General features: G+C 35.9%; 5 protein-coding genes and 1 pseudogene across 6 annotated transcripts; 2 read left to right on the top strand and 4 right to left on the bottom strand.

Moving 5' to 3' along the window:
* The first annotated feature begins 1,361 nt into the window (after window positions 1-1,361).
* On the top strand, window positions 1,362-5,588 carry LOC110759284 (uncharacterized). The gene is made up of 5 exons (XM_021961338.2): window positions 1,362-1,569; window positions 2,922-3,203; window positions 4,376-4,477; window positions 4,790-4,910; window positions 5,301-5,588. The coding sequence occupies exons 2-5, from the start codon at window positions 3,120-3,122 to the stop codon at window positions 5,426-5,428; spliced, it is 435 nt and encodes a 144-aa protein (XP_021817030.2). The 5' UTR covers window positions 1,362-1,569; window positions 2,922-3,119; the 3' UTR covers window positions 5,429-5,588.
* A 351-nt stretch (window positions 5,589-5,939) lies between these two features.
* Window positions 5,940-7,801, bottom strand: LOC110759328 (elicitor-responsive protein 3). Its single transcript, XM_021961378.2, has 5 exons — window positions 7,633-7,801; window positions 6,967-7,032; window positions 6,705-6,831; window positions 6,409-6,532; window positions 5,940-6,289 (listed from the first exon to the last, which is right to left on the bottom strand). The coding sequence occupies exons 1-5, from the start codon at window positions 7,697-7,699 to the stop codon at window positions 6,146-6,148; spliced, it is 528 nt and encodes a 175-aa protein (XP_021817070.1). The 5' UTR covers window positions 7,700-7,801; the 3' UTR covers window positions 5,940-6,145.
* Window positions 7,802-8,614: 813 nt separating this feature from the next.
* Window positions 8,615-10,425, bottom strand: LOC110759329 (elicitor-responsive protein 3-like). The gene is made up of 5 exons (XM_021961379.2): window positions 10,265-10,425; window positions 9,627-9,692; window positions 9,357-9,483; window positions 9,076-9,199; window positions 8,615-8,922 (listed from the first exon to the last, which is right to left on the bottom strand). Exons 1-5 carry the CDS (start codon window positions 10,329-10,331, stop codon window positions 8,839-8,841), a joined length of 468 nt encoding a protein of 155 aa, XP_021817071.1. The 5' UTR covers window positions 10,332-10,425; the 3' UTR covers window positions 8,615-8,838.
* Window positions 10,426-11,228: 803 nt separating this feature from the next.
* Window positions 11,229-14,040, bottom strand: LOC110759323 (uncharacterized). Its single transcript, XM_021961370.2, has 5 exons — window positions 13,861-14,040; window positions 12,860-12,925; window positions 12,603-12,729; window positions 12,144-12,261; window positions 11,229-12,025 (listed from the first exon to the last, which is right to left on the bottom strand). The coding sequence occupies exons 1-5, from the start codon at window positions 13,925-13,927 to the stop codon at window positions 11,426-11,428; spliced, it is 978 nt and encodes a 325-aa protein (XP_021817062.2). The 5' UTR covers window positions 13,928-14,040; the 3' UTR covers window positions 11,229-11,425.
* A 1,052-nt stretch (window positions 14,041-15,092) lies between these two features.
* Window positions 15,093-17,157, bottom strand: LOC110759337 (elicitor-responsive protein 3). The gene is made up of 5 exons (XM_021961391.2): window positions 16,955-17,157; window positions 16,013-16,078; window positions 15,798-15,924; window positions 15,533-15,656; window positions 15,093-15,343 (listed from the first exon to the last, which is right to left on the bottom strand). Exons 1-5 carry the CDS (start codon window positions 17,019-17,021, stop codon window positions 15,272-15,274), a joined length of 456 nt encoding a protein of 151 aa, XP_021817083.1. The 5' UTR covers window positions 17,022-17,157; the 3' UTR covers window positions 15,093-15,271.
* A 1,714-nt stretch (window positions 17,158-18,871) lies between these two features.
* On the top strand, window positions 18,872-23,090 carry LOC110759336 (uncharacterized; annotated as a pseudogene). The gene is made up of 8 exons (XR_015833933.1): window positions 18,872-19,529; window positions 19,929-19,983; window positions 20,343-20,400; window positions 20,693-20,787; window positions 20,874-20,977; window positions 21,295-21,423; window positions 21,967-22,637; window positions 22,719-23,090. The product of XR_015833933.1 is annotated as an uncharacterized LOC110759336 (transcript).
* The last annotated feature ends 1,445 nt before the right edge of the window (window positions 23,091-24,535 follow it).

Here is a 24,535-nt window from a genome sequence, read left to right as displayed (position 1 = left end):
TCGTTGAAATACCTTCGTATATTGTCATTGTGTGCCTGAATGTCCTTTTGCACAAACTCCTGCCAAAATGGCCACTCGGGTAGCAGTTCTACCCCCTCCCATGACTCAGGACTAACAGAGTGTCTCTCTCTCAAGGGCAGTCGCGACTAGTCGGAATAGTCCTGAGTCATGGGAGGGGGTAGAACTGCTACCTGAGTGGCCATTTTGGCAGGAGTTTGTGCAAAAGGACATTCAGGCACACAATGACAATATACGAAGGTATTTCAACGATGTATGTCTCCCCTATCTGGGCCTCGACTTACTACAAAGCATGCTCGTGTACGACCCCAGCGAAAGGATCACTGTCGAGCTGGCATTAGATCATCAGTACTTTGTCGATTTGGAGAACAGGCATCTGCTGTGAAGTGAAACAGCAGGAACTTGCCGTGAGATGCATATAAAATTTACAGAGTTTTAAACCCTCGAACTCGAACTACAGTTTTTTAGTAGTACTTGTATATTACAGTAACTTCTTGTTGGTCAATCCAGTTTGTGTTGATGAAAGTTAGTAGTTAGTTGCACGCTCTAAAAAAGAAATTCTTATTCAAAAAATATTATGGATTCTGTTGTTTTTGTGTACCAGTTAGGCTACTCATCATGTCTAATAATTTTGAACACATGAGCTCTGAAATGCTAAGTAGGTTTGTTTTTGGTAATGCTTTCTCTCTTATATATCTGGCATTCATCCTGGCTTAGATTGTGTTTTTAAAAATTCCGAGAATCCCCCAAATCCATGTAGCTCGTACTAGCTTCTGCTATAATAAGCTTGTTTAGCTTATGTTACATGTTTTATGTGTCTTGTACTTTTACGGGTGGGAAACTTTTTCAAAGAGGACGTGAAATTTGAACTTTGAATATTTTCCAATATTGAGAAGAGAAGTACCCCTAGACTAATAACTAGTTGGTGTGTATGATTGTAACCTTTACCTTGTCAATTTGAGTTTGGATTGTGTTTTAATCATCGTTGATTAGTAATTCTGATAATAAAGAGTGATGAAAATATTGCAATGTACACACTAAAATTTCCAAATCTTCCAATTTTAACCTTCCACTAGTTATCCGTTAACTTTAGAACATTACAAAAATTTTAAATGAAAGAAATAGAGATAAAAAGAAAGTAATCAATAAAAATTAAGTTCAATAACTTGAAGATGTATTTTTTTTGAAAAATAAACTAATTTACCTATTAAAAAAACATTATAAATAATTTTTTTAAAAACAAATTTGCCACTGTTGCGGGAGTTGTGCCCCAAATACGAGCGTATACGACATTTTGTTTTCTACGACGATCGTTCTATTTAAATGCCAACGCAGCAGACACCGTAGTTTCCTGGCTTGAATTTTCCACCGAGCCAAACAGGAAATAGCCCTTCTCTTGATTTTCCTGGAAAATTGTCTTCGGCTGGAAAATCTTTTACTCGGTTTCATAAAACGACGTCGCGGAACTGGCATCACAGCAAAGCTACGGAGCTATCTCTCTGAGCTCGCAGTACATGATGATGATGAAGAAGCAGAAGAAGAAATTCGAAGGTAGAAATGAACGCTTTGCTTTAATATCAGGCAGAGTCAGAATATGAACCTATTTACTTTTATTGTTGTTGCTTGTTTCTGTTTGGTTGCTGAGAAATGGTGAACGACGGTTCCTAATTGTTTGAGAAAGGAAAAAAAAATAGAGTTTTTAGTCCAATAAAGGAAATAGTTTAAATTTTTAAACATTCTCTGCTTGTGGCTCCAAAATGTAAATTTTTTTGGAAGAATATTAGTTTCAAGTTTGGTGGTTATTGTAAGATATTGCATTGGGTTTTCATTCTGTTTGATTGTATGATTGTTTATTTTTTGTCGAGTTGGGCCTATTTGTTGCCACTTATGGTAGAGTTATATTACTCCAATTGGGGGAAAAATGAATTGATCTTAGGCTTTTTAACATCCAGTCTTTAGTTCTTAATTCTTATCTTCTTTATGATGCCTTGTTCAACTCATTGTTATTTCTTGGGACAAGGAATTTTATTTTGTGTTTGTATGTTGTGGAAATTCAAATCAATACAGCAATTATGAAAGTGATTTTATCTTTTTGGATTGGTTTTATATAATATTGGGCTGTTAAGAGTGACAGTAATTACTATTCAGAACTTCGTAAATGTTAAAGGATTTTGTATCTCATTCAATAGGTTACTAGCTAGCTTGAAAGCAGAGAGATGGGAAGGTCTGAATTCAGATGTGTGTAAGGAATGCTATTAAACTAGTGTGTGTAAGAACTCAAATGTGTTCTGACATTGATGGATGCTATTGTTGTTGTGTATCATTAAGCTACTCATATCTTATCCCAAAATTCTTTTTTACCAAAAAAAATCTTATAATTTTGGGTTTAAAGTGTTTCTTTTTTATTCTTTGCATGGTTGACAACCAATTTAACTTGTTTTCATTATATGCTTGTTTGGTGTTGCAGCACATAGTTCTTGAAATTTTAAAATCAAATGTCAAAAAGGCAAAACACGTGACAGTTTCAAAGTTATAATTATTGGTTTACCTTGAGGGAGAGTAGGAAAATAGAGATTAAGAATTCAGATTCCCTGGAACTAATTTCCTTGTTCTTGATTATAAAAGGGAACATTGAGGATCTAATCAAGATGATCTTGATCTCTAATCTTATCCCAAAAGTTAAAAATTAAAATTGAAGATTCACTCTGAAATGCTAAGGCAATTTGTTTTTGTTAATACTTTGCTCTTATCTGGCATTCATCCTGCCATTGAGTGTTTCTATTTTCGTGTTAATGGTGCGCTGTTTTCTTGTTTTCTTGATACATGAATGTGCACTGTCCGGTTTGTCATTTCCAGTTGTTCTTTTATATTCGTAGGGAAGAATTAATTCTCTTTGTTTGCAGTTACGTTTTGGCTCCTGAACAGAACACACTGGTGGATGGGAACACGTGGACTCGGAGGCATCTTTTCCTTTTCTAGAATTATCCCTTTAATGCCTCGTTTGCATCGAAGGTTTAGGGTTAAAAGAACCCTCAAGCAGGGTGGAGGTAGAAGGGAGAGATTTTTTAGACCATTGTTGAAGGAGATAATCATTCTCAACCATGGGAGATAAGCCTTCCGATACTCCAATTCCTGATGGGTGGAAGTTCAAGAGTGAGGTCGGAAAGGACGGATCCACATCCTCGGTAAATACACACATGATTCCCAAGCTCTGTTCTTTATCTATTGATTTTCTTGTTCTGTTCTAGTTCTGAAGTGCTTTAATCAATATTCTCTACACATGCATGATTTGCATTACTGCTGTTATAGGTTTCAGTTTTGGTGGTAGATTGCCTTAGCTGATGTAGTTCTCATTTTGCACATTATTCATATAAACTCTTAGTAGTTGAAATCTCATTTATTTTATATTTAACCGAAATCTCATTTATTTCATTACTTAACACAAATCTCATTAATTTCTCTAATAATGATCTTATTGTGTTTTATTGTCGGAAAATTGATGTAATCTCATGTATTAGAATCAAAGTTTTCACCTGCATAAGCTTAATCAATTGGGAAGTGGATATTATCTTTGGTGTTAGATTGACTTAGTTGATTTGGTTTTAAATCTATTGTGCAATAATTTATCCTTCTAATTGAAACATGCATGTTGGATTGCTTCTTGAATGTTCGGTGGCACTGTGTTTGATTGTATTCTTATTGAATGTAAACTTGCCTTTCTGGATTGAAAAGGAATAGTGTAGCTTTAGCCTTGTATTTTCTGTTTTTTTTTTTCATAAATTAATATCACTCTTCAAGGTAGCCTTAAGTGGAGTTTTAAGTAATGTATCCTGTAGTCACAGGAGGCTAGGCTTCCAAGTCACCAATTGTTGACAGTTAATGAACAGAAGCTTTCCCTTATTGTTTTGTAATAAATATAGGAAGATCTTTTTATCCATGTTAAAGGAATCTTTAGTAAGGCATTTTCCATAAGTATGCATAAATGTATGTCATCTTCTGCTCATGTGCTTGCTAATGCGTGAGTGCTATGTACCCCAGTTCTTAACTTTGATGGTAAAAGATTAAATATTGTTTGTCAAGTTATTTTGGTTTTCCTTACCAGTTTATGGATTGAATATTTGATATGGCATGTTTAGCCTAATCAGTACTTTTGACTATGGCATGTTTACCTGAGATCAAACGGCAGTATACAATTTGCCCGTTATTTGGCTTAAAAGAAGAAAACTAATTCTACTTGGAAAGAAATACTATTTTTGTGAAAACTAAAATGATGAGTCTTAAATTTTTTTATTCATCCTGATGTTTCAACTGGTTTGGGAACTGAGTGATTTCCTGATTTAATGTTTGGCTGTTACAGTGCTACTGGTGTCCAGCAACTGGACAGCACTTTTTCACTTACGAAGATCTTATGCGATATGTGAACTATGCCAAGGAGGCCAAGCTTTCAATATATGCCCCAGTGAGTTTGATCTTTCTTGCTTTCCTTCTCTAATTTATTTAGATTCGTTGTCTTCTGCAATTTTTCATGTCTCTCATATATTTTACATATACATTGCTACCTTGAAAAGTTCAATTTACTGTTAAAATATATTAGGAAAGGGAACCTCCTTCATATTACCACTCATAATACATCTGGAAAAGAGACTTGCTGGCTTGCTCTTCTTTTGTTATTTATGGATACCTTCCTTCAATTGAATTACATAATCCCTTTTATATGTAGAAGGCCCTGCTGTACTATCAGACATTGATTTAATCATACATCCTCTTGTAGGATTTTAATAGCAATAAGACTCGGAAGAAAGCTGGCTTCATACCAAGGAGGACCCGACCTAGCTCTGGAGCTAGAAGAAAGCTTTTGGGTCAGAGCTCTAGGCCACTGCCTTTGGATCAGGGTAAATATCTGAACTGGAAAATGTTTGAAACCTTTGTCTCTCACTTTAAGTTTTTACGAAATGGTTTATTTTGAATAGCATAAATCATACACTGCTGTTTGTAGTTGGGCAAGGACCCTTTAATTTGTTCTGAAGGTTTTGCATATATCGTAAAAATTGACTTGCAATCAAACTTGAAGATATCTGAGTTAAATATCGAGTGATACATTAAGAAAAAAAAAATGTTGGTTTTCACTTTTCTGTAACTCGCCTTATAATGGTGCCTTTTGATTGCTGCAGAAGAAACAAAACTCTTTCAGTTAAAATGCGTTGTTTTTGAACCGTTGGTTCCCTTGGTAGTGATTGTGTTGGTTCTTACTTGTGTTCTATCAATTGCATCGTCTCCTCCAGGTGAGGATAGTGGTAGCTTGGAGGGAAGCACCGACCCAGTAGAGAGCACTGAAACAGGCAAGAACATCGAAGCTGGCCTCCTTGAAGCATCGGAAGACCCGTTTAGGCAAGAAGCCTTCACTGAATAACTGTTTCTCTTTCTGATTCAAAACTCTGTTGTTCATTTTTCATGGGTTTTAACTTTCTAGTATAACTCTTTTGGCACCGTATTTTTTTTTTTTGGAAGACTCCTTTGGCACTGTAATGCTATTTGCTCTGGTTTCTTAATGCATTTTCCAGTTTTGTTAATTCCCGAGTATTTTTTTTTGGTTTGGTTTGGTTTGATTATTTTAACTTTTTTTTTTCATTGAAACCAAAAGAGAGGTCATTTTTCAATCCAATCCAATCCACGTGTTTGGATTAGATTTTAAATGTGTCACAGCAATTCAATTGAGTAGTACAGTTTTCGGTTCTTCAAAATCGAACTGAACTGATCCAATGATAATACGTAGAATAAAATATTTTTTAATGATTAAATCATGTGTGATTTTGAAACTTATTTATTAAGAATTCTAGGTTGAGTATGAATACTGGATAGAAAAACAAAAAAATCATTAAAAAATCATTATCCAGTATGAGGTAAAGCAAATACAAAAGCAATGAAAAGCAATCTATTTTTTATTTTTAGATTATTTCAATCCATCAAACAAGTTGAGGCACACAAAAGCACACCAGAAAGAAACCTCTCACGACTGAAGCTCCTCTTTTCTCAAGCCAACACCAAGGCAGCTAAATGAACATCATACATTACACTGTAAATCACAAGGTCATTCCGGGTAAGATAATTCTTCCGATCCAAATTAGCCCTACTCCTCTGTGTAAGATGATTGTTTCCATCCACCGTAGCCCTCCTCGGAACCACCATATTCCCCAGATGGACCGTCGTTTCTTCCATATTCCCCTGATGGACGGTCGTTTCTTCCATATTCCCCAGATGCACCGTCGTTTTGCTGCAACAACGAAGGCAGTCAGAGTAAAGACACTAACAATGTAGGTGCAAATAGAACATAAAATCGAACATTGACTACAAATTTATAGTTCCAAAAGAGGAAAAAAAAAATGAAAGCACCTCACGCTCAGGAGTGAATCTGAGTCCAACTTTAATCTCTCCACGGTATTCTTTGTCCTGATTGACAACATTATATGCAGTTGGTGGAATGCTACCTTCAGTGAAAATGGGCTCTAATGAAATGCTGCAAACATCCATGGATAAGTTAGGCATGAAAGTATAAATTACACTCTTTTCACCAGAGAATATATCACAGGTTGAACTGTTAGAACTCAAAACCTAGTTTCTGAGGGCTGCAAATTACTTTCGAGTGACCGTATACAAATTAAAGGATCCAAAAAAAGAAAAATACTCACGTTGCTTCTCCAACAAAATCGTCTGCACTGAAATTATCCTTTTCCATTATTTTCAAATGAAGTTCGGAGACATCATCAGAGACTGTAAATACAAAGGTTTCATTCCATTCTGGTGCAGATCCTTGCCCTGCATGTACAATTTTGTTCTTAACACAATTCATTGACAACTGCAGGCACCAATTTAAGCCATTGTTCTTCCAAAAGTTGAACAATTTCTATTGCAGGGGAGATAAGATGAAGATGGCTAGAAGTAGAAATGTACCTGAGACCACATTGCTTTTCTTCTCTTGGGTCCTTAGAGTCAAAAGGACATAGGGATCCATGTCAGCTGCTCATAAAGCATTCAACCCATGTCACACATACATAATTAGCAAATTCAGAAACTTAAAGCAGAAAGATTAAAAAGTAGAACAGATTTATATCAAATTTTTTGTGGATCCAAATATCAATTCTGTTGACCCAAAAAACAATTTCCTGATCCAACTTAGCATGGTTATAAGTAAATCCAAGCACCCCCCATGTGAAAAGTAGATAGATCCTTTGTCCTTAACTTAAACTTACTATGGATCTATGCAAAAGTGACTCAGAACTTTCATTGATTCCTTGTTTTCGGTTAGTTAGTGCATCAAAGATTCAACTTTTGACCCACGCAAGTATATACATATTTATAGACACATGAGAAACCAGGTTCATCAAGCCTAGAAAAATCAGGCAAAAGCATTGATACAGATAACACAAAGCTAGCAAAGAGTCTAGATCCACAAAAGTGTGAAGCAGAAAGCAACCCAGAAATTATTTCTCATGTGCATGTGTTTTTACAGTTAGTATAGAAAACGATCAGCTGGCAGATCGAAGATCCTCAACAGACACACACAGAGAGAGAGAGAGAGAGAGAGAGAGAGAGAGAGAGAGAGAGAGAGAGAGTTACCCAGAAAATCATTGTTGTCGAGGCCTTTGGCATCAACAAGAAGAACTTCAAGCGTTCCCAGAGGCATGTTTGGATCGGATGAAAATTGAAATCCACAGAAAAGAGAGAGAACAGTCTACAAGTTTAAGTTGCAGTTTTCTGAGCTGAAACGACTTATGAAGAAGAATTCATTTGCCTGTCAACTATTTAAATAGCTTTCTTAGCATAGCAGTTACTAGTTACCAGTTACCAACATTCCGAAGCTGAACACGGGTTGACTTGTTCAGTCGGTTTCCATAATGTGGCATGTTATTTCAACTCTTCAACGTTAAAATAATTTCTGCTGTTTAGTTCTTAATTACACTCACAACATTGCTAATCACATCTTATATGAGCCTACTCAACCAAGACCTAGTCACCACTGTGTTGGAAAAGATTCTGAGATCAAATATGGAACTTAAAAGATGTAATCTTCGAACGGGGCCATGCAGTAAAGAGTATTTACAATTACACTCTTGACAAGAATTCAACTACCGTCTTTACGCTTATTCGAACAAAAAGAACATATAAAAATGTGATCGTTGAATACTTGAAAAAAATGAAAAGATTGATCCCACAACTAGAGGAGCTTTATGGAGTAATGAGGTTTCCCTGGGTTTGATGGAAACTTTTTTCAATCGAATTTTATTGTTGGCTTTGATTGTTGAACTGAAGTTGAAGGAAATAGGCAGGCCATTTTGACCCAATGGTAACATGCATAACAAGTTATTATATTATGGATTTTCGTCCCAAAAAAAAAAAAATTATATTATGGATGATTTTGGTGTATGCTAATTAAAAACTTGCTTGTTAAGAATTGTGTTGAGTGAACAAAAAACACTCAAAAGCACATGCCAGGTGTTTACATTGGATCGAATTTGGGTAGCAACAAACCGACATTATTGTGATTATGCTCCTAATCATGGAGATTAAGTGTAATGATTAGGGAGGGTAAAAGCAGAGATGAAAGCAATCACCATTAATATAAAAAATTGACTGGTTATTTCAGTCTAATTAATATAAAAAACAAGTTGAGCCACAAAAGCACACCAAAAGGAAACCTCCCACATGACTGAAGCTCCTTCTCTTTTCTCAAGCCAACACCAGGCAGCTAAATGAACATCATACATTACACTGTAAATCACAAGGTTATTCCTGGTAAGATGGTTCTTCCAATCCAAACTAGCCCTACTCCTCTGCGTAAGATGATTGTTTCCATCCACCGTAGCCCTCCTCGGAACCACCATATTCCCCAGATGGACCGTCGTTTTGCTGCAATAACGAATGCAGTCAGAGTAAAGACACTAACAATGTAGGTGCAAAAAATTGCTTTAGCAGTGATGTTCAACACAACAATCATAAAATAGAACATTGACTAAAAACTTAAAGTTTTGAAAAAGGAAAAAAAAATAAAATTGAAAGCACCTCAGGCTCAGGAGTGAATCTGAGTCCAACTTTAATCTCTCCACGGTATTCCTTGTCCTGATTGACAACATTGTATGGAGTTGGTGGGATGCCACCTTCAGTGAACACTGGCTCTAATGAAATACTGCATGCAGCCATGGATAAGTTAGACATGAAACTACAAATTAACTCTTTTCACCGGAGAATGTATCACAGATTATTGAACTGCCAAAACCCAAAACCTATTTTCTGAGGGCTGCAAATTGCTTTCCAGTGACCGAAAAAACGAAAAAAATACTCACGTTGCTTCTCCAACAAAATCATCTGCGCTGAAATTATCCTTATCCATTATTTTCAAATGAAGTTCGGAGACATCGTCAGAGACTGTAAATACAAAGGTTTCATTCCATTCTGGTGCAGATCCTTGCCCTGCATGTACAATTTTGTTCTTAACACAATTCATTGAAAACTGCAGGCACCAATTTAAGCCATTGTTCTTCCAAAAGTTAAACAATTTCTACTGCAGGATGGATGTGCACAAAAGATGAAGATGGCTAGAAGTAGAAATGTACCTGAGACCACATTGCTTTTCTTCTCTTGGGTCCTTAGAGTCAAAAGGACATAGGGATCCATGTCAGCTGCTCATAAAGCATTCAACCCATGTCACACATACATAATTAGCAAATTCAGAAACTTAAAGCAGAAAGATCAAAAAGTATAACAGATTTATATCAAATTCTTTGTGGATCCAAATATGTTGACCCAAAAAAAGTATCAATAAAAATCCTGATTTAGCTTAGCATGGTTATAGATAAGTAAACCCAAGCACCCACATGTCAAAAGTAGATAGATCTTTTCTCCTTGACTTAAATTTGCTATGGATCTATGCAAAAGTGAATGAGAACTTTCATTGATTCTTTTGTTTTTGGTTAGTGCATCAAAGATTCAACTTTTTACCCACACAAATACACACACACACACACACACACATATATATATACACACATACATGAGAAAACAGGGTCATCAAGCTTATAAAAGTCAGGCAAAAGCATTCGTTCAGATAAGACGAAGCTAGCAAAGAATTGAGATCCATAAGCAACCCAAAAATTATTTCTCTTGCATATGTGTTTCTACAAATAATACAGAAAATGATCAGCTGGCAGGTCGAAGATCCTTAACACAGACACAGAGGGAGAGAGATAGTTACCCAGAAAATCATTGTTGTCAAGGCCTTTGGCATCAACAAGAATAACTTCAAGCGTTCCCAGAGGCATGTTTGGATCGGTTGAAAATTGAAATCCAAAGCAGGAGAGAGAGGGAAGAGGGAGCAGTCTACAAGTTAAGTTGCAGTTTTCTGAGCTGGAAACGACTTATGAATTCATTTGCCTGTCAACTATTTAAATAGCTTTCTTAGCAGTTACTAGTTACTAGTTACAGTTACCAGTTTTTTTTCTTTCCAAGTTACAGTTACCAGTTGACTTGTTCAATTCTGTTTCCGTAATGTGGCATGTTATTTTCAACTTTTAATCCCCTCAACGTTAAATTAATTTCCGCTGTTTAGATCTTAATTACACTCACAACATTTTGTAATCTCTATCTATCACATCTTATGTGGCAAGTAAACCAACACGTAGTCACCACTTAGTTGAAAAATATTTCGAGTTCAAATTCTATTAAAAAAAGAAAAATATGTAACTCAATGTAATTTTTGAGCGGTGCCTTATAGTTTATGCAGTAAGAGTACTTACACTTACGATAAGAATTCAACTATTGTATTCACGATTCTTTGAATAAAAAGACCATACAGAAATTTGACTGTTAAATAATTACAACCCAAAAAAAAAAAAAAGATGAAGAAGTAGAGATCGATTCCAAAACTAGAGGAGTTTCTTCAATTGAATTTTAATGTTGGCTTTGATTGTTAAACTGAAGTTGAAGGAAATAGGCAGGCCATTTTGACCCAATGGTAACATGCATAACAAGTTATTATATTATGGATGACTAAATGGGTGCTGAAAACTTATTTGTTAAGAATTGTGTTGAGTAAAGAAAAAACACTCAAAAGCGCATGCCAGGTGTTTACATTGAATCGAATTTGGGTAGCAACAAACCGAAATTAGTGTGATTAGATGCTCTTAATCATGGAAATTAGGTATAATGAGGAGAGAGGGTAAAAGCGAAGATGAAAGCAATCACTATTAAGTAAAGTTGACTGGTTATTTCAGTCTAATAAAAAACAAGTAGAGCCACAAAAAGTAGAACTGAAAAGGAACCCTTCAACATGGCTAGCAAAGCTCTTTATTCTTTTTACCCAAGTTAATACCATGCAGCTAATTAAGTAATCAATAATACATTATTACACTCTTAATCATCCTCGGTGAGAAGATTCATTCCATCCGCCATAGCTTTCCTCCGCTTCCGATGATTCTTTCCGTCCACCACCACCACCATAGCCCCTGCCACGTCCACTACCATAGCCGCTGCCGCCACCATCACCATAGCCGTCACCGCCACCACCACCATAGCCACTGCCGCCACCCCGTCCACCACCATAGACGCCACCGCCACCATAGTTGTCGTCATTGCCGCCGCCACCACCATAGCCGCTCCCACGTCCACCACCATAACTGCCACTGCCACCACCATAGCCACCGCTGCCGCCACCACCATAGCCACCATCACAACCACCACCACCATAGCCGCCACCCCGTCCACCACCATAGACGCCACCGCCACCATAGTCGTCGCCGCCACCATAGCCGCTCCCACGTCCACCACCATAACCACCACTGCCACCACCACCATAACCATCGCCACCACCACCACCATATCCGCTGCCGCCACCGCCACCACCATAGGCGGCGCCGCCACCACCACCATAGCTTTCCTCTCCTTTATGTGATGATCCCTTCCTTCCACCACAGCTCTCCGAGCCACCGCCGTAGTCTCCAGAACCATGGCTGCCTCCCTGCAATAAACAAAACACATTTATGAAAATGTTAAAGCTATGAAAAGATTGAAAGCAAATGACCAAAAAGTGGAGCAAAGGAGCAGTGAACTTTTGATTGATGAGTAACAATATCTACCTCAGGAGTGAAAGTGAGGCCAACTTTAATCTCTCCGTGATATTCCTTTTCTTGATTGACAACATTGTATGGAGTTGGTGGAAGGTTGCCTTCAATGAAAACAGCCTCTAAAGGAACGCTGCATGCGACCATATATAGATAAGTTAGAGTAGCTATTAAGTATTAGAATGTGAGCACCCAAATCAAAATCAACCATCAATAAGTTGGGAGGTCCGTGATTGAATGTGTCATCTGTCAATAACCCGTACCCAAATTTCGTAACGCGTAAATACACATTTGTTACTAGGAATTTTTTTAGCACTAATCTAGGTTGTTTGATATATAAAACCATATAGCCCAGTTCAGTTGGGTCACTTCTTCTAATAGCTTGAGTTTTGAATAACCAAACAGGGCTCGCCTTGCTGCAGACTCTTTTGAGAAACCTTATACAAATTAAAGGACAAAAAGAAAAGAACTCACGTTGCTTCCCCAACAAAATCATCTGAACTGAAGCTATCTTTGTCCATTATTTTCAAACGAAGTTCATCAACATCGTCGGAGACGTTGAATGAAAAGGTTTCATTCCATTCTGGTTCAGATCCTTGCCCTGCATTGCATGTACAACATTTTCAATTACAACACAATTGTTTGAAAACCAATTTAACCCAAAATTAAGTAGAAACAAATGCATGGAATTATAAATAAGAAAGACATGGCTAGCTGAAAAGAAACTGTACCTGAGACGATAGTGCTTTTCTTGTCTTGGGTCCTTACAGTTAAAATGACATAGGGATCCATGTCAGCTGCCCATGAAAAGCATTCAATTCAACCCATGATGCAGACATATATATAATCAAACATCATATTATATCAAACTATTTACAGACAATGCCTAACCCCACCAAACACATATATAATATATGATTGTTTACACTGCTTACAAAATGTGACAGTGACAGAAAAAGGCCTAGCTGTAATTGAAAATTGAGAAAAATAAAAAAAGGAAATCAGCTAACTAGAAGAAGAGTACTAAAAACAATCATAAGGAAGTAAAAACAACTGATGATGTCAGTAGATGATCATGTCCTTTGTTATTCACACAAACTTCAAATTATGGGGATTTGTTCTGAAATCCATGGTTATGTTTTATACATGTTTCAAAGGGCGTCATCGCTAATCCAGGCTTGCGAATAGCTCCGCCCCAGCCTGGATTAATTACAAGATAATTGAAGCCAAATACCAACATATATATATATATATATATATATATATATCAAAAAATAAAATAAAACCAATTTGATGACATAAACAATAGTGATGACGAAAAACAGGACCGGGGAAAAAATAGATAGATACTTTATACATCACTTGAAATTACTGACGATCAATGAAGAGGGATTGTTTTGCTGGTACTGATCAATCAAAGATCCAACATTTTACAATCAGAAACATATGTATGGCATGAGAAAACATGTTCATGAAAACCCAGAAAAAATAATAATCATGTAACAGCTAACTAGGCATTAAGATATATATACACAAAGCAAATTAAGAATTCAGATTTGAGATCGAGCAGAAAGCAACAATGCAATGCAACCCAGAAATCATTTCTCATGTATCAATTAATATAAGAACAATATTGGCCTTCATAGATTAAATTAATAATATTATTGATCCAATAATGTTCATATAAAACACACACATGGAGAGAGAGAGAGAGATGTATATATAGAGTTACCGAGAAAATCATTGTTGTCGAGGCCTTTGGCACTGACAAGAAGGACTTCGAGCGTTCCGTGAGGCATGTTTGGATTGGAAGAAACTATGAACACAACACAGACATAAAGAGAGAGGGAGAGAGAGAGAGAGAGAGAGAGAGAATGATAGAAGAAGGAGAAGGTACAAAGTCTAGGACGTTTTTTATTGCATATAAAGACTAATTACGATACGACAGGTTCATGATGTTGGGTTCCATAATACGACATGTCGTCGTTTTCAACTCTTAGTCCCGCCATAAAACGTGGTGAGAAGACGCGTATTCGTTTCTCATTTATTATTCTGGCATGTACAGAGCACGATCAAAATCTGTTAATTTAGGAAAACAACTAATTGCTAACGCGTTGCTATAAGTTTGTACTTTTTACTATTTTTGCAAATGCCAGATAATTTGTTGCTAATTGCAGATTTGTTCCATTTTGGCACATCTTTGGTTTAATCTATAATCAAAGAAAAGTGCCAACGGGTCTAATCCAATGAAAAAGGGCATTGACTTATAGACTTTAGAATCTCTACGGCATCATAGTTGTGTGAGTGTAAGAAATCCCCCTCCATTGTACTTTAGACTATCGCTTGTACTAAAAAAACAAATCAAAGAAAAGTGTGAAAAATCTCTCTTATAAAAGAATGAAAAATATGTCATTTACAATGTTGATGCCGAAATTTAATCGATAATAATTAAGACCGTAATAACATAAATTTGGCGTAAGTGGGCTCTTCACTTTGGACTTGTATGTGGGGCGCGATGAGGCCCAACACACAAACAACTAAAACAGGTCTTTGAATACAAAATCTTTAACTAACACTGATGATCAAATTTCTTTTCTGAACTCATTTTTATATCTTGCCATCAGATTTGAATTTAGAACTTTCTTTAACAAGTTTATGCTGATTAAGTTAACCCCTTGTTAAATGAAAGTTTCAATACATGTGTTACCCTGATATTGAAAAGACAGCTAAGGAAAGGAGGACTAACTGAAATTAAAACCATCAAATTTGATTTGCGCTCTCTCACCAACTAATATCCAACTATTTTCATCCTTCCTCACTAATCTTTTTCATCACGTAATCTTAGTTTGAAAGTGCATTTGGTGGGGCAAGCAACTTGATTTTTAAAAAATCATTGTTGGGAGAGCCTGAAATAAGGTCGCATGCATATACGCATGAATTTTAGAGTGCAAATAACATCTCCCGTACGAAAACAAGTAAATTTAACTGTATTTGAGTCCACTAAATATGTTGAGGCACAAAAATATCAGTCTAATAACTGGATTACACAGAAAGGGAAACTCAAACAGGACTGATGCTCTTTATTCCAACGCCAAGCAGCTAAATGAGCATCATACATTTCATTGCAAATCACAAGGCCATTCCTAGAAAGATGATTCTTTCCATCCACCATAGTTCTCCTCAGCAGCATAGTCTCTGGAACGAAAGCTGTTTCTCTGCAACAACAGATTAATAGATCGATTGATTCACAGGCACTAAAAATGTAGTGTAACATTGTGTCAATTGTGATGTTCAACACAGCCACCAACAACCACACAATAGAATGCTGACTCCTGACTACAAACACTCTAATCCAATCAAGAATAAAAGTTCTGTTAAAGTTTGATAGGTAAAATATAAAATACCTCAGGCTCGGGAGTGAATGTGAGTCCAATTTTGATCCCTCCGTGATAATCTCGGTCCTTGTTGACAACATTGTACATAGTTGGTGGAAGGCTTCCTTCAGCGAACAATGGCTCTAAAGGAATGCTGCACGCCACCATAGATAAATCACACATCTAATTAGAACACATTTGACTTAATTTAACCAGAGAGAACACTAGAACAACGTCGAAATAACTTTTAAGTGACCTTATACAGATGAAATCACAAAGACAAATTAGTACTCACGTTGCTTCCCCAACAAAGTCGTCTGCAGTAAAGGTATCTTTGTCCATTATTTTCAAACGAAGCTCCGAAACATCCTCCGAGACTGTGAACAAAAAGCTTTCATTCCATTCTGCTTCATTTCCTTGCCCTGCATGTACAATGTTTCTATAACAAAGTTCATTCAAACTGCACGCACGCAACTTAACACATATAGTTCATGACTAGAACACTGTTACCTTTAGCCACATTGCTTTTCTTCTCCTGGGTCTTCACAGTGAAAACGACATAGGGATCAATTTTAGCTGCCACAAAGCAGTCAACCCATGACATACATGACTCATGAGCATATTCAGAAATCTAATGCAGATAAATTTTAAAAGTGAATATCGTGTTTATAGTGAATTGTATCAATAGACGAAGCGCAGCTTACAGAATCTTGATCACAGTTAAACTGGCTTTTTTGAAAGTGTATTATATTCATCCCAACAAGAAAAAAAAAGTATATACTCTTCCTGAGTCTGCCAAACACCTACATACGTTTTTTATATTGATCCCAGAAAAATTGACTCACCGGCCCCTATAGTCAAAAACTACTAGAACAGAACTTGTAAACATTATAAGGAAGAAAAATACAATTAATAATGAGGAAATGATGATCAGATGGACTGCTATACGCCATCAAGATCATGTCTTTTTTTTAAAAGAAAATTGATACCAACAGTGGCCGGATATTAATTAAACCCAAAATACCCACATATCAAAAAACAAAAACAAAAATGAATTAGACACAAAGATCATATGGGTTGAGGAAAAACACCAGTGAAAAATTAGATCTTTTCTACATCATTTATAATTTCACTGTGGATCAATGAAAAGGGTTTATGCAAAATTCATCAATTCTTTACTTTTGGGGGTACTCATCAAAGATTCAACTTGATTTTTACACTCACAAAATGCAGAAACGAAAAAACATGGTCATCATCAAGCCTTGAAATTGACAACATTGAGCTCAGCTGATATAAGAAGTAAAGAATTCAGATCTACAGATGGTAAATCAGAAAACAACCAAGCAACCCAAAATTCATATTTCATGACACACATAAAATTACCAACAGAAATTAATGTGACGAATTCAAGATTCATAACATATAAATACAGGGGAAGAGAGAAAAAGTTACCGAGAAAATCAGTGTTCTTGAGGCCTTTGGCTTCAACGAGAAGGACTTCAAGCGTTCCCAGAGGCATGTTTGGTTTGGAATGTGGACGAAATTCAATTCACAGGAAGAGTCTGAGGCAGAAGAAGAGGAAAAGATGGAGTGAGTGAGCTAACCAGAGCAGTGCACGACTGGTGCAGTTTTGTAAGAAGTTGATGCGACAATCGGACGACAATTTCTGACTTGCTATATTAAATAGTAAGTATTTTCTTACCACTTTTACCAAAAGCCCCCGGCTGAATTGAAGTTGACGGGGCTTGTAATTGCAGATTTCTACTATACGACATGTCACTTTCATTTCTTACCTTTATGTCAATTTGAGTTGGCGATGATTTGGTTGGATTGGAACTGCATTACAAATCAATCTTTATGTGTGGCGACAACACTGATGGATCATGAATCATTATCACTTGGGTTCACCTACTCTCTATATATCTATTTCTTTTTGTTATTCATGGCATGTATCTAACTCAAATTATTCCATATCCTGCCATATAAGATACACTGTAAAAAGCTTTAATATATATAACATTTTGCGTCATAATAAAGAAAGGATCATAGACACTTAGGTCAAATATGAACCTTGTAGTATCATTGTGTGAATCTTAAGATATCTATGTGTGAATTTTACCTTATTATATTTGAATGAATTTTTGAGCATGTCACGTGACATTAAGGTATTGTCGCGTGACCTATCTAAATACTTAACGATAGAACTACCACACACAAAAATCACTATTTTTTAATGAATGAAAACCCTTTTATAGGGTAGGAGAGAAGTACTGCAAAACGAGCAGCTACTTGGTGATTAAAACCTATTTATATTTGAAGCAAGCAAAACTTGCTACCAAACTAATTAAGGGTTGTTCCAATATAGGCCCTTGCAACTACTATATCCTAGACACATACCCAACTACTCTTAAATCTTTACTTAAAATCCAAATTTAAAATAGGATAAGATAGATTTGTCCTAGTATTATTAACTAAATTACAATACATGTCATTTACCTTCATTTTTTTTTCAATTATATCGATAACTGCCTTAATTATAATTAATTCACCTTATTTTTAATAGTATATCAACCACCTCATTTATTTTGGTGGCACTACTCCCTCTAACCTATCGGCAATTTCTTAAAAAAAATTGTACAAAAAAAAAACCCCCCTAAATTACTATATCCAATAAATAATGTACCTATAAAAATAATATAAATATCAATATTTTCTTTATGGAAAATATAGGTACATTATTTAGAAAAAGAAAAAAGAAAAAAGTAGGTACATTATTTAGAGAAAAAGTAAGTACATTATTTAGAGAAAAAATAGGTACATTGTTTTTTGTAAAAGCAGTAATAGATACGTTATTTTATCAACATGAAATTGTATGTACGCTATTATATTTATGAAATAATAATATAATAGATAATTAATCACTTATAATTCATAAATAAATAAATAAACATTTTTGTACTAAATAAACCAATTAGGTATGTTAAATCCGAATTTATTGTTAAATTTTATAAAAAATTTCAAATTAATTCCTATATTAATATACAAAATGCAATAATGATTTAATTAGGGGTATTTTAGGAATAAAAAAAGTACGGTAAATTAGATTTTGCACTTGATTAGATAACTTGCGCTTTATTACTAAACTAATTAACATGTTGATTCAGATTCACATTTGGGCTTGAGTTAAGAAGCCGTGAAAATTTGGACCGTCAGGTTTTGGCCCAATAGAAAAAAAAAATTGAGAACCGACTTATAGGAGTTTCCTTTAAAGTCCACCACTTGAATTGAAGGCCTTTTACAAAGAGTTCATAGAAGAACCACGGAAAGTTTTTAAACATGTCATAAATTACAGTGCTGTTTGGATTGGACTCTACCCTCTGTGATCCTACCCTCTCACTTTCTCTCACTTTCCCGCGAATTTTCTCTCTCTAACTCTGTCTCTCTCTCTCTGAGAAACCGAAGCTTTCACGTCAACCATCAATGGCTTTCTCCAAACCCATCACCCCTTCTGATCCCACTCTCTCCCATTAAAGCACAAACTCATATTTAATTGTTTTTTCCCCCATTTTTAGCATTGCTTTTAGCCGTTACAGTGCTTTCACAAATCATGAAAGCGTTTTCATAAAAACAAACTCTTTTTGGGTTCTTTCAGAACTTAACGTTTCCGTTGATTTTGCTTTTGATCCTTTGTTTTCTTCACTGTATCCTAATGTTTGAGCCTTGACCCTTAAATACTAAAAGTCAGTGTCTTTCAAATCCTTTATTGTATTTATTTATTTCCTGTAATTCTATCAGGTGGGTTTGGGTTTTTTATATGTGTGGGACTTGCAGTTCGTGCTTGGAATTGAAAGCTTCATTAAAGAAGTTGGTATCCAATAGAATTTGGGTTTTGAGAGAGAAGAAAAATCATGGTACAAGTCAAAGAATTTGATGGTAATCTGAAAGAGGAGGGTCTGGTTTCTCTGAGCCCTTCAGTATCTGGTAGCACTTGCGATAATGCAGTTCTCAATCTAGCCTCTTTGCAAGGGTTTGTACTTTCTTTTCGTCTTTGCATTGTGCATAAGTGAACTCTAGCTATGTTTGTAAACATTGTATTATAATTATCCTTTTACAGATAATAGTGTGGTTGTGAATTCTCATAGTTCAGTGATGCAAATTGTATGCCTTTCTGTTTGCGAGAATTCTTGAGGGAAATAAAATGATGTTGATTTTAATTTTTGGTTTTTCGTTACGATGAGGAACTCAGCCTGTCCAAGCTGAATAGATGTATGTTCCTTTATTATTGCTATCTTCTTGTGGAACATAGAAGCTGCTGAAAACAATTATGCATTACCGTATTTGTTTTGTTATAGAATTTATGAATTTTGAATATTTATGTTATGACATGGCATGACCTAGAAGTTATTAACTTTGTGTGCGTATTTAGGAGAATGGCTGGTCCTATAAGACGATCAACAAAGGGCGGCTGGACAGAGGAGGAGGTCAGTAGAGGATGTTGTATGGTTTATTTGAATAGTTACGAGTGCTATTTGTAGCTTCTTAGAAAGATAAGTGAATAGGAAATATAAAGATGGCCCTTTTGTGTTTATTGGTAGTTGTACCATTCAGTTCTGAGTGATTTAAGCTGAGTACAGAAAGTTTGTACATGTAGGACTTCTAGCTTTGTGTGTGTTGGGGAAAGAAGATGTCGTGTATTCTAATAATTGTTACATTTTGGCGCTTATTTTGGTTTGTGCTTGAGAAACTTTAGGTTATGTTAGTATAGTTAATTTTTGATTGCTTGACATTCAAGTTTCTATATCAAATAATGAATGTATGCCTCTTGATGTCTTGTTTACAGGATAAAATTTTAGCCCATGCTGTCCAAAAGTTCAATGGCAGAAACTGGAAAAAGATTGGTGTGTATCTGATATGACTTTATTCTTTTTCATATCTTTATGAGTTTTGTTTTGTTTTTCAGCTTCAATTGCTTTTCATTAAATTTTTTGAACTAAAAGACTTCTTAGATACTGTGAAACAAAGCTCCATCACTTTTTTCTTAAGTTGGTTTTGTTTGAGCTTTGGAGGAAGATGTATAGGATACCAATATTAAATTTCTAATGACCTCACTCTCCCTCTACTTGTGTGTGTGTATATCACTCTCCATCTCTCTTCAAACGTTGGTTTGACAAACTTGAAGATTCTTTGCAGCTGAATGTGTTCCTGACAGAACAGATGTTCAGTGCCTTCATCGCTGGCAGAAAGTTCTCAATCCTGATCTTGTTAAAGGATTTTGGTCCAAGGAGGTGAATTAATATTGCATTAGTTCTCTTTAAACTTCTAATGATGCTCGTAATATATGGTTGTGACTTATTTTTGTTGGAACTTCCAGGAAGATGATCTAATAATTGAGCTGGTCGCGAAGCAGGGCAACAAGAAATGGTCTGAAATAGCAAAGTCCTTGCCAGGTCGCATAGGCAAGCAATGTCGAGAGAGGTACTCGATGACTTATTGAAATTCAGTCAATACATATTACTAGTCCCTTCTCTGTTCTTATTTATATTTGTATAGGCAAGCAATGTTGAGAGAGACTTATTGAACTTCAGTGAATACAACTAGTCCCTTATCTTTTCTCTTTTATAATTTTTTTTTTTGTGGTTAACTAATCTCTGATTTGTCATTTATTTACTTTTTAGGTTAATTCACTGATGTGATGTGTCTTTGTAGGAAACCCCTTTTTCATTTCGTTTCTTCTGCAAACTTTAGAAAGACTACATGTATAGACTGAAGCTTGCGATTGATTTTTGGTTCAGGTGGCACAACCATTTAAATCCAGATATAAAAAGAACTGCATGGACCAAAGAAGAGGAACTGACTCTTATTGAGGCCCATAAGATTTATGGGAACAAGTGGGCTGAAATAGCAAAGTTTCTTAATGGAAGGTAGAAAATTTTACTTAGCAGATTATAACTAAGGAAAGTTTCACTTTTCTTTATCAAAATGAGAAATTAAACAGCTGATAAATTATTCCCTTAGATGGCAAGGTGTTTTGATATTCTCTTTTATAGATATTTTCCTGGTAATTCTAATTGGCCAATCACATACATGTTAAGTTTGGTGCACGTGCCCTGCGATTTTCTGAGAATCATTACTAATTGCTTTGTAGGGTGTTCCTCCATAGATGCAGTATTTACTGTTTGGAGAGAGCATGTCCTCGTGCAGTTTACGAACTTTTACAGTTGTTTGTTTCATTATGTGCTTGCAAATCTAATGGAGAGTTGACATGTTGATGAATGCAGTCAAGTATAGATTCTCATACTTGGTAAACACACGATATGTCAGACCTGATAACTTTAAGAAGAAACTGGCATCGTTATATTCAGTTTGGAATATCTTTCTGTTAACTAGTTGAAGTAGATAGAGTAATAGAGAGTAATTCAGTTTTTCTCCTTTTGGGCTATGAAGGAACTTCTTTTGATGTGCAGGAGCGAAAATTCAATTAAAAACCATTGGAACTCCTCAGTGAAGAAGAAGTTAGAACTCCGTTCGTCTCATACTTCTGATATGGGCTCTCAAAATATAAAATCAGAAAGCAGAAAGCGTGAGGTGGTAAAGCAAGGTCTTGATCAGAAAGCTAACATGGAAAGAAATGTGGAACCCTGTTCACTGGACCTGAATCTCGTTCTCGGAACTGCAAATAGAAGGGAAAGCCAAATGCAATCTTCTGACAAAGGAAGTTGTGGGTGGCTTACAAAAAGGGCAGCTACAAACAAAATGATGAAAACACCACCTAGAACCGTATTTTACGACAGAGCTGCAGCTGCATGTGGTCTAAATATTGAACAATGCCAAGAAACTTCTAGTAACTGTGGCAGACTGAGGGACTCTCATAATTTGACTGCTAATAATCATTACAACAATATTTGCAATACTGCTCCTGATTATCTGGGTTTCCCATTTTCACATAGGCGGAACCATAAACCCAGTGATCCTATCTATTTGTTGCCTTCCAGACCACTTCCTAGACCACCACAAGCCTCTTTAAATGCTGGCTTAGGTGTTCCTGGTTGTAAGAAAACAGCTGGTTATTTTATCAACAAACCAGTTCTCCCAGTTACTGCTCAGGGATTGTATGAATCCTCTAGTGGACCACAAGGTAATGTATGTTAGATTAATTATATGGGAGGATGTATTCAAGATTAAAGGTCAATCTAACAATTTGATTGTGTTAATGAAGCTTATGAGAAAAAGAAAGATGGTGGAGCTCCTGTGAATTCAAAGAATTCAAGCCATGGTCGCTTGTGCTACAGGCCATTCCAACTCGAGGATGTGGAATTTTATTTGGAAAACGGTGAATTCCCAAGTACAGATAGTTACATCCAGACAGAATGTAGTTCAGTTTCCTTTTGCACTCCAACAAGCCACGATACAAGAATTTTTGTTGATTGTAACAGTCCAGATTCCACATTGAGAAGTGCAGCGAGGACGTTTGAGAAATCTCCATCTATCATAAGAAAACGACGGCATTCAGTTTCCAGAAAAAGTGTCAATGCAGTAAATCATGGTGACAGTGTTTGCTCAAAAGAAATTAGCAATAACTTCAGAAACAGCCCCCACTTGCTAGGTCTAAGTCCATGTGGTAAAACTAATTCCAGTAGCATGGTTCATTCAAACCTCAAACAACATTTTATTTCTCCTCCACAGTCTCAGAAGTTTGGGGATTCTGCTGTCATGAAGTCTGTAGAAAAACGCTTGGAACATGCATTTGATGTTGAATGGGATTCGGCTAGCACCGTATCTAGGACCTTATCTCCATGAAGAGTGTCTTATCAGAATATTTTGTGCTCCATCATCAGACAGCCTTTAACTTCATGATATAAGTTCAGTGAGTATCACTTCTGCCAACTGTTTACATGGTATACGCTTTCAAACGTCTTAAACAAATAAAAAGAAATTGTATTTTTCAGCACTACTAAAGCTAGTTTCCTTGGGTGTGTAGGAACATGTCATGTTGGATTCGAAATGGGGTAAAATTGCAAAGAGCAGTCGTTTAGCATATGCATGCAGTTTTCTAGAGAGCGATGCTGTTAATTAGATAGGTAGGTTCAGTTTTCGTGTTTGTAAGGAGGCATTGCTTAGATCTTAATTGTTACAGAAAACAGTAACAAGTAGATTACGATACTATATGGAACATGCCAGTTGATCCAGGAAGTTGCACAGTATCAATTTGTCTTTTAAGGACAGCAATTAACTCATCTTTGGCTTCATTTGGTTTGAAGGAGAGGTAGATGAGGAGATGACTTTAAAACCCTTTTGCTGGCTCCTTGTTCTTTTTCCTTCTATAGATTTTCATTGGTATAAATTGCGAATGTGATTGAATTTGAGTATCTGCACATGCTGCTTTGCAGTTGTATGAACTTCTATGCATCGAAATTGCAAGACTATTTAACTCTATTTTTATCTTTGATCTTTAAATTAGCTTTATCCTTTTCCTTTCTGCCCTAACTTCCTCATTTTCACTGTCTTGCAGATCAATCATCATTTTGCAGCCAACTATTTGACAGCACAAGTGCCCCTTCCACAATGGAGGACGTGAATTATAAATATACCACATTCTCTTTTAATGACTGACGTTAAAAATATGTGCATAGTGGCCACTAGGTCAAGGTTTTGGGGAACAGTGAAGCTAATTAGCCCAATTAAAAATGCTGATATTTTTATTATATGTCAACATAAAGCATTTTTCTTTTGTTTTACTCTGGTAATTGTTGCACTTGGCTTAATGTTATGACTTGGCTGGTTCATGTGTGCAAAGAGTGAAGTTGAGCCTGATATCTTTCACTTTTTGCAAATTTGTAGACCTCAACATCTACAAGAACATATAAGCGAAGTTTAAATTAGGGAGCTGATTTTCTCACTCCTCTTTTATCCACATACACTCCCTTTATTATAAATTGTATGTTCCCACTCCTTTTTTGTCTACTTACACTCCCTTTTTTGTTATAGTAAAAACTATTAAAAAAACAAAATGGAGTGTAAGTGAACAAAAGGAGA

This window comes from Prunus avium, chromosome 2 (genome assembly GCF_965620075.1).
Source record: "Prunus avium chromosome 2, drPruAviu1.hap1.1, whole genome shotgun sequence".
Taxonomy (NCBI): domain Eukaryota; kingdom Viridiplantae; phylum Streptophyta; class Magnoliopsida; order Rosales; family Rosaceae; genus Prunus; species Prunus avium.
The sequence above is the reverse complement of the archived record's forward strand: the minus strand, read 5'-3'. Positions and strand labels throughout refer to the sequence as shown.

Excerpts from the sequence above, each read along its gene's own strand:
- LOC110759284 (XM_021961338.2), top strand. The coding sequence starts at position 3,120 with ATGGGAGATAAGCCTTCCGATACTCCAATTCCTGATGGGTGGAAGTTC. Across the intron at positions 3,204-4,375 it reads AGGACGGATCCACATCCTCG|TGCTACTGGTGTCCAGCAAC; the intron begins GTAAATACACAC and ends TGGCTGTTACAG. Across the intron at positions 4,911-5,300 it reads GCCACTGCCTTTGGATCAGG|GTGAGGATAGTGGTAGCTTG; the intron begins GTAAATATCTGA and ends CGTCTCCTCCAG.
- LOC110759328 (XM_021961378.2), bottom strand. The coding sequence starts at position 7,699 with ATGCCTCTGGGAACGCTTGAAGTTCTTCTTGTTGATGCCAAAGGCCTC. Across the intron at positions 6,533-6,704 it reads GATTTTGTTGGAGAAGCAAC|CATTTCATTAGAGCCCATTT; the intron begins GTGAGTATTTTT and ends GGATGTTTGCAG. Across the intron at positions 6,290-6,408 it reads GATTCACTCCTGAGCGTGAG|CAAAACGACGGTGCATCTGG; the intron begins GTGCTTTCATTT and ends TCGTTGTTGCAG.
- LOC110759329 (XM_021961379.2), bottom strand. The coding sequence starts at position 10,331 with ATGCCTCTGGGAACGCTTGAAGTTATTCTTGTTGATGCCAAAGGCCTT. Across the intron at positions 9,200-9,356 it reads GATTTTGTTGGAGAAGCAAC|TATTTCATTAGAGCCAGTGT; the intron begins GTGAGTATTTTT and ends GGCTGCATGCAG. Across the intron at positions 8,923-9,075 it reads GATTCACTCCTGAGCCTGAG|CAAAACGACGGTCCATCTGG; the intron begins GTGCTTTCAATT and ends TCGTTATTGCAG.
- LOC110759323 (XM_021961370.2), bottom strand. The coding sequence starts at position 13,927 with ATGCCTCACGGAACGCTCGAAGTCCTTCTTGTCAGTGCCAAAGGCCTC. Across the intron at positions 12,730-12,859 it reads GAAAAGCACTATCGTCTCAG|GGCAAGGATCTGAACCAGAA; the intron begins GTACAGTTTCTT and ends CATGCAATGCAG. Across the intron at positions 12,026-12,143 it reads GCCTCACTTTCACTCCTGAG|GGAGGCAGCCATGGTTCTGG; the intron begins GTAGATATTGTT and ends TGTTTATTGCAG.
- LOC110759337 (XM_021961391.2), bottom strand. The coding sequence starts at position 17,021 with ATGCCTCTGGGAACGCTTGAAGTCCTTCTCGTTGAAGCCAAAGGCCTC. Across the intron at positions 15,925-16,012 it reads GAAAAGCAATGTGGCTAAAG|GGCAAGGAAATGAAGCAGAA; the intron begins GTAACAGTGTTC and ends TTGTACATGCAG. Across the intron at positions 15,657-15,797 it reads GACTTTGTTGGGGAAGCAAC|CATTCCTTTAGAGCCATTGT; the intron begins GTGAGTACTAAT and ends GGTGGCGTGCAG.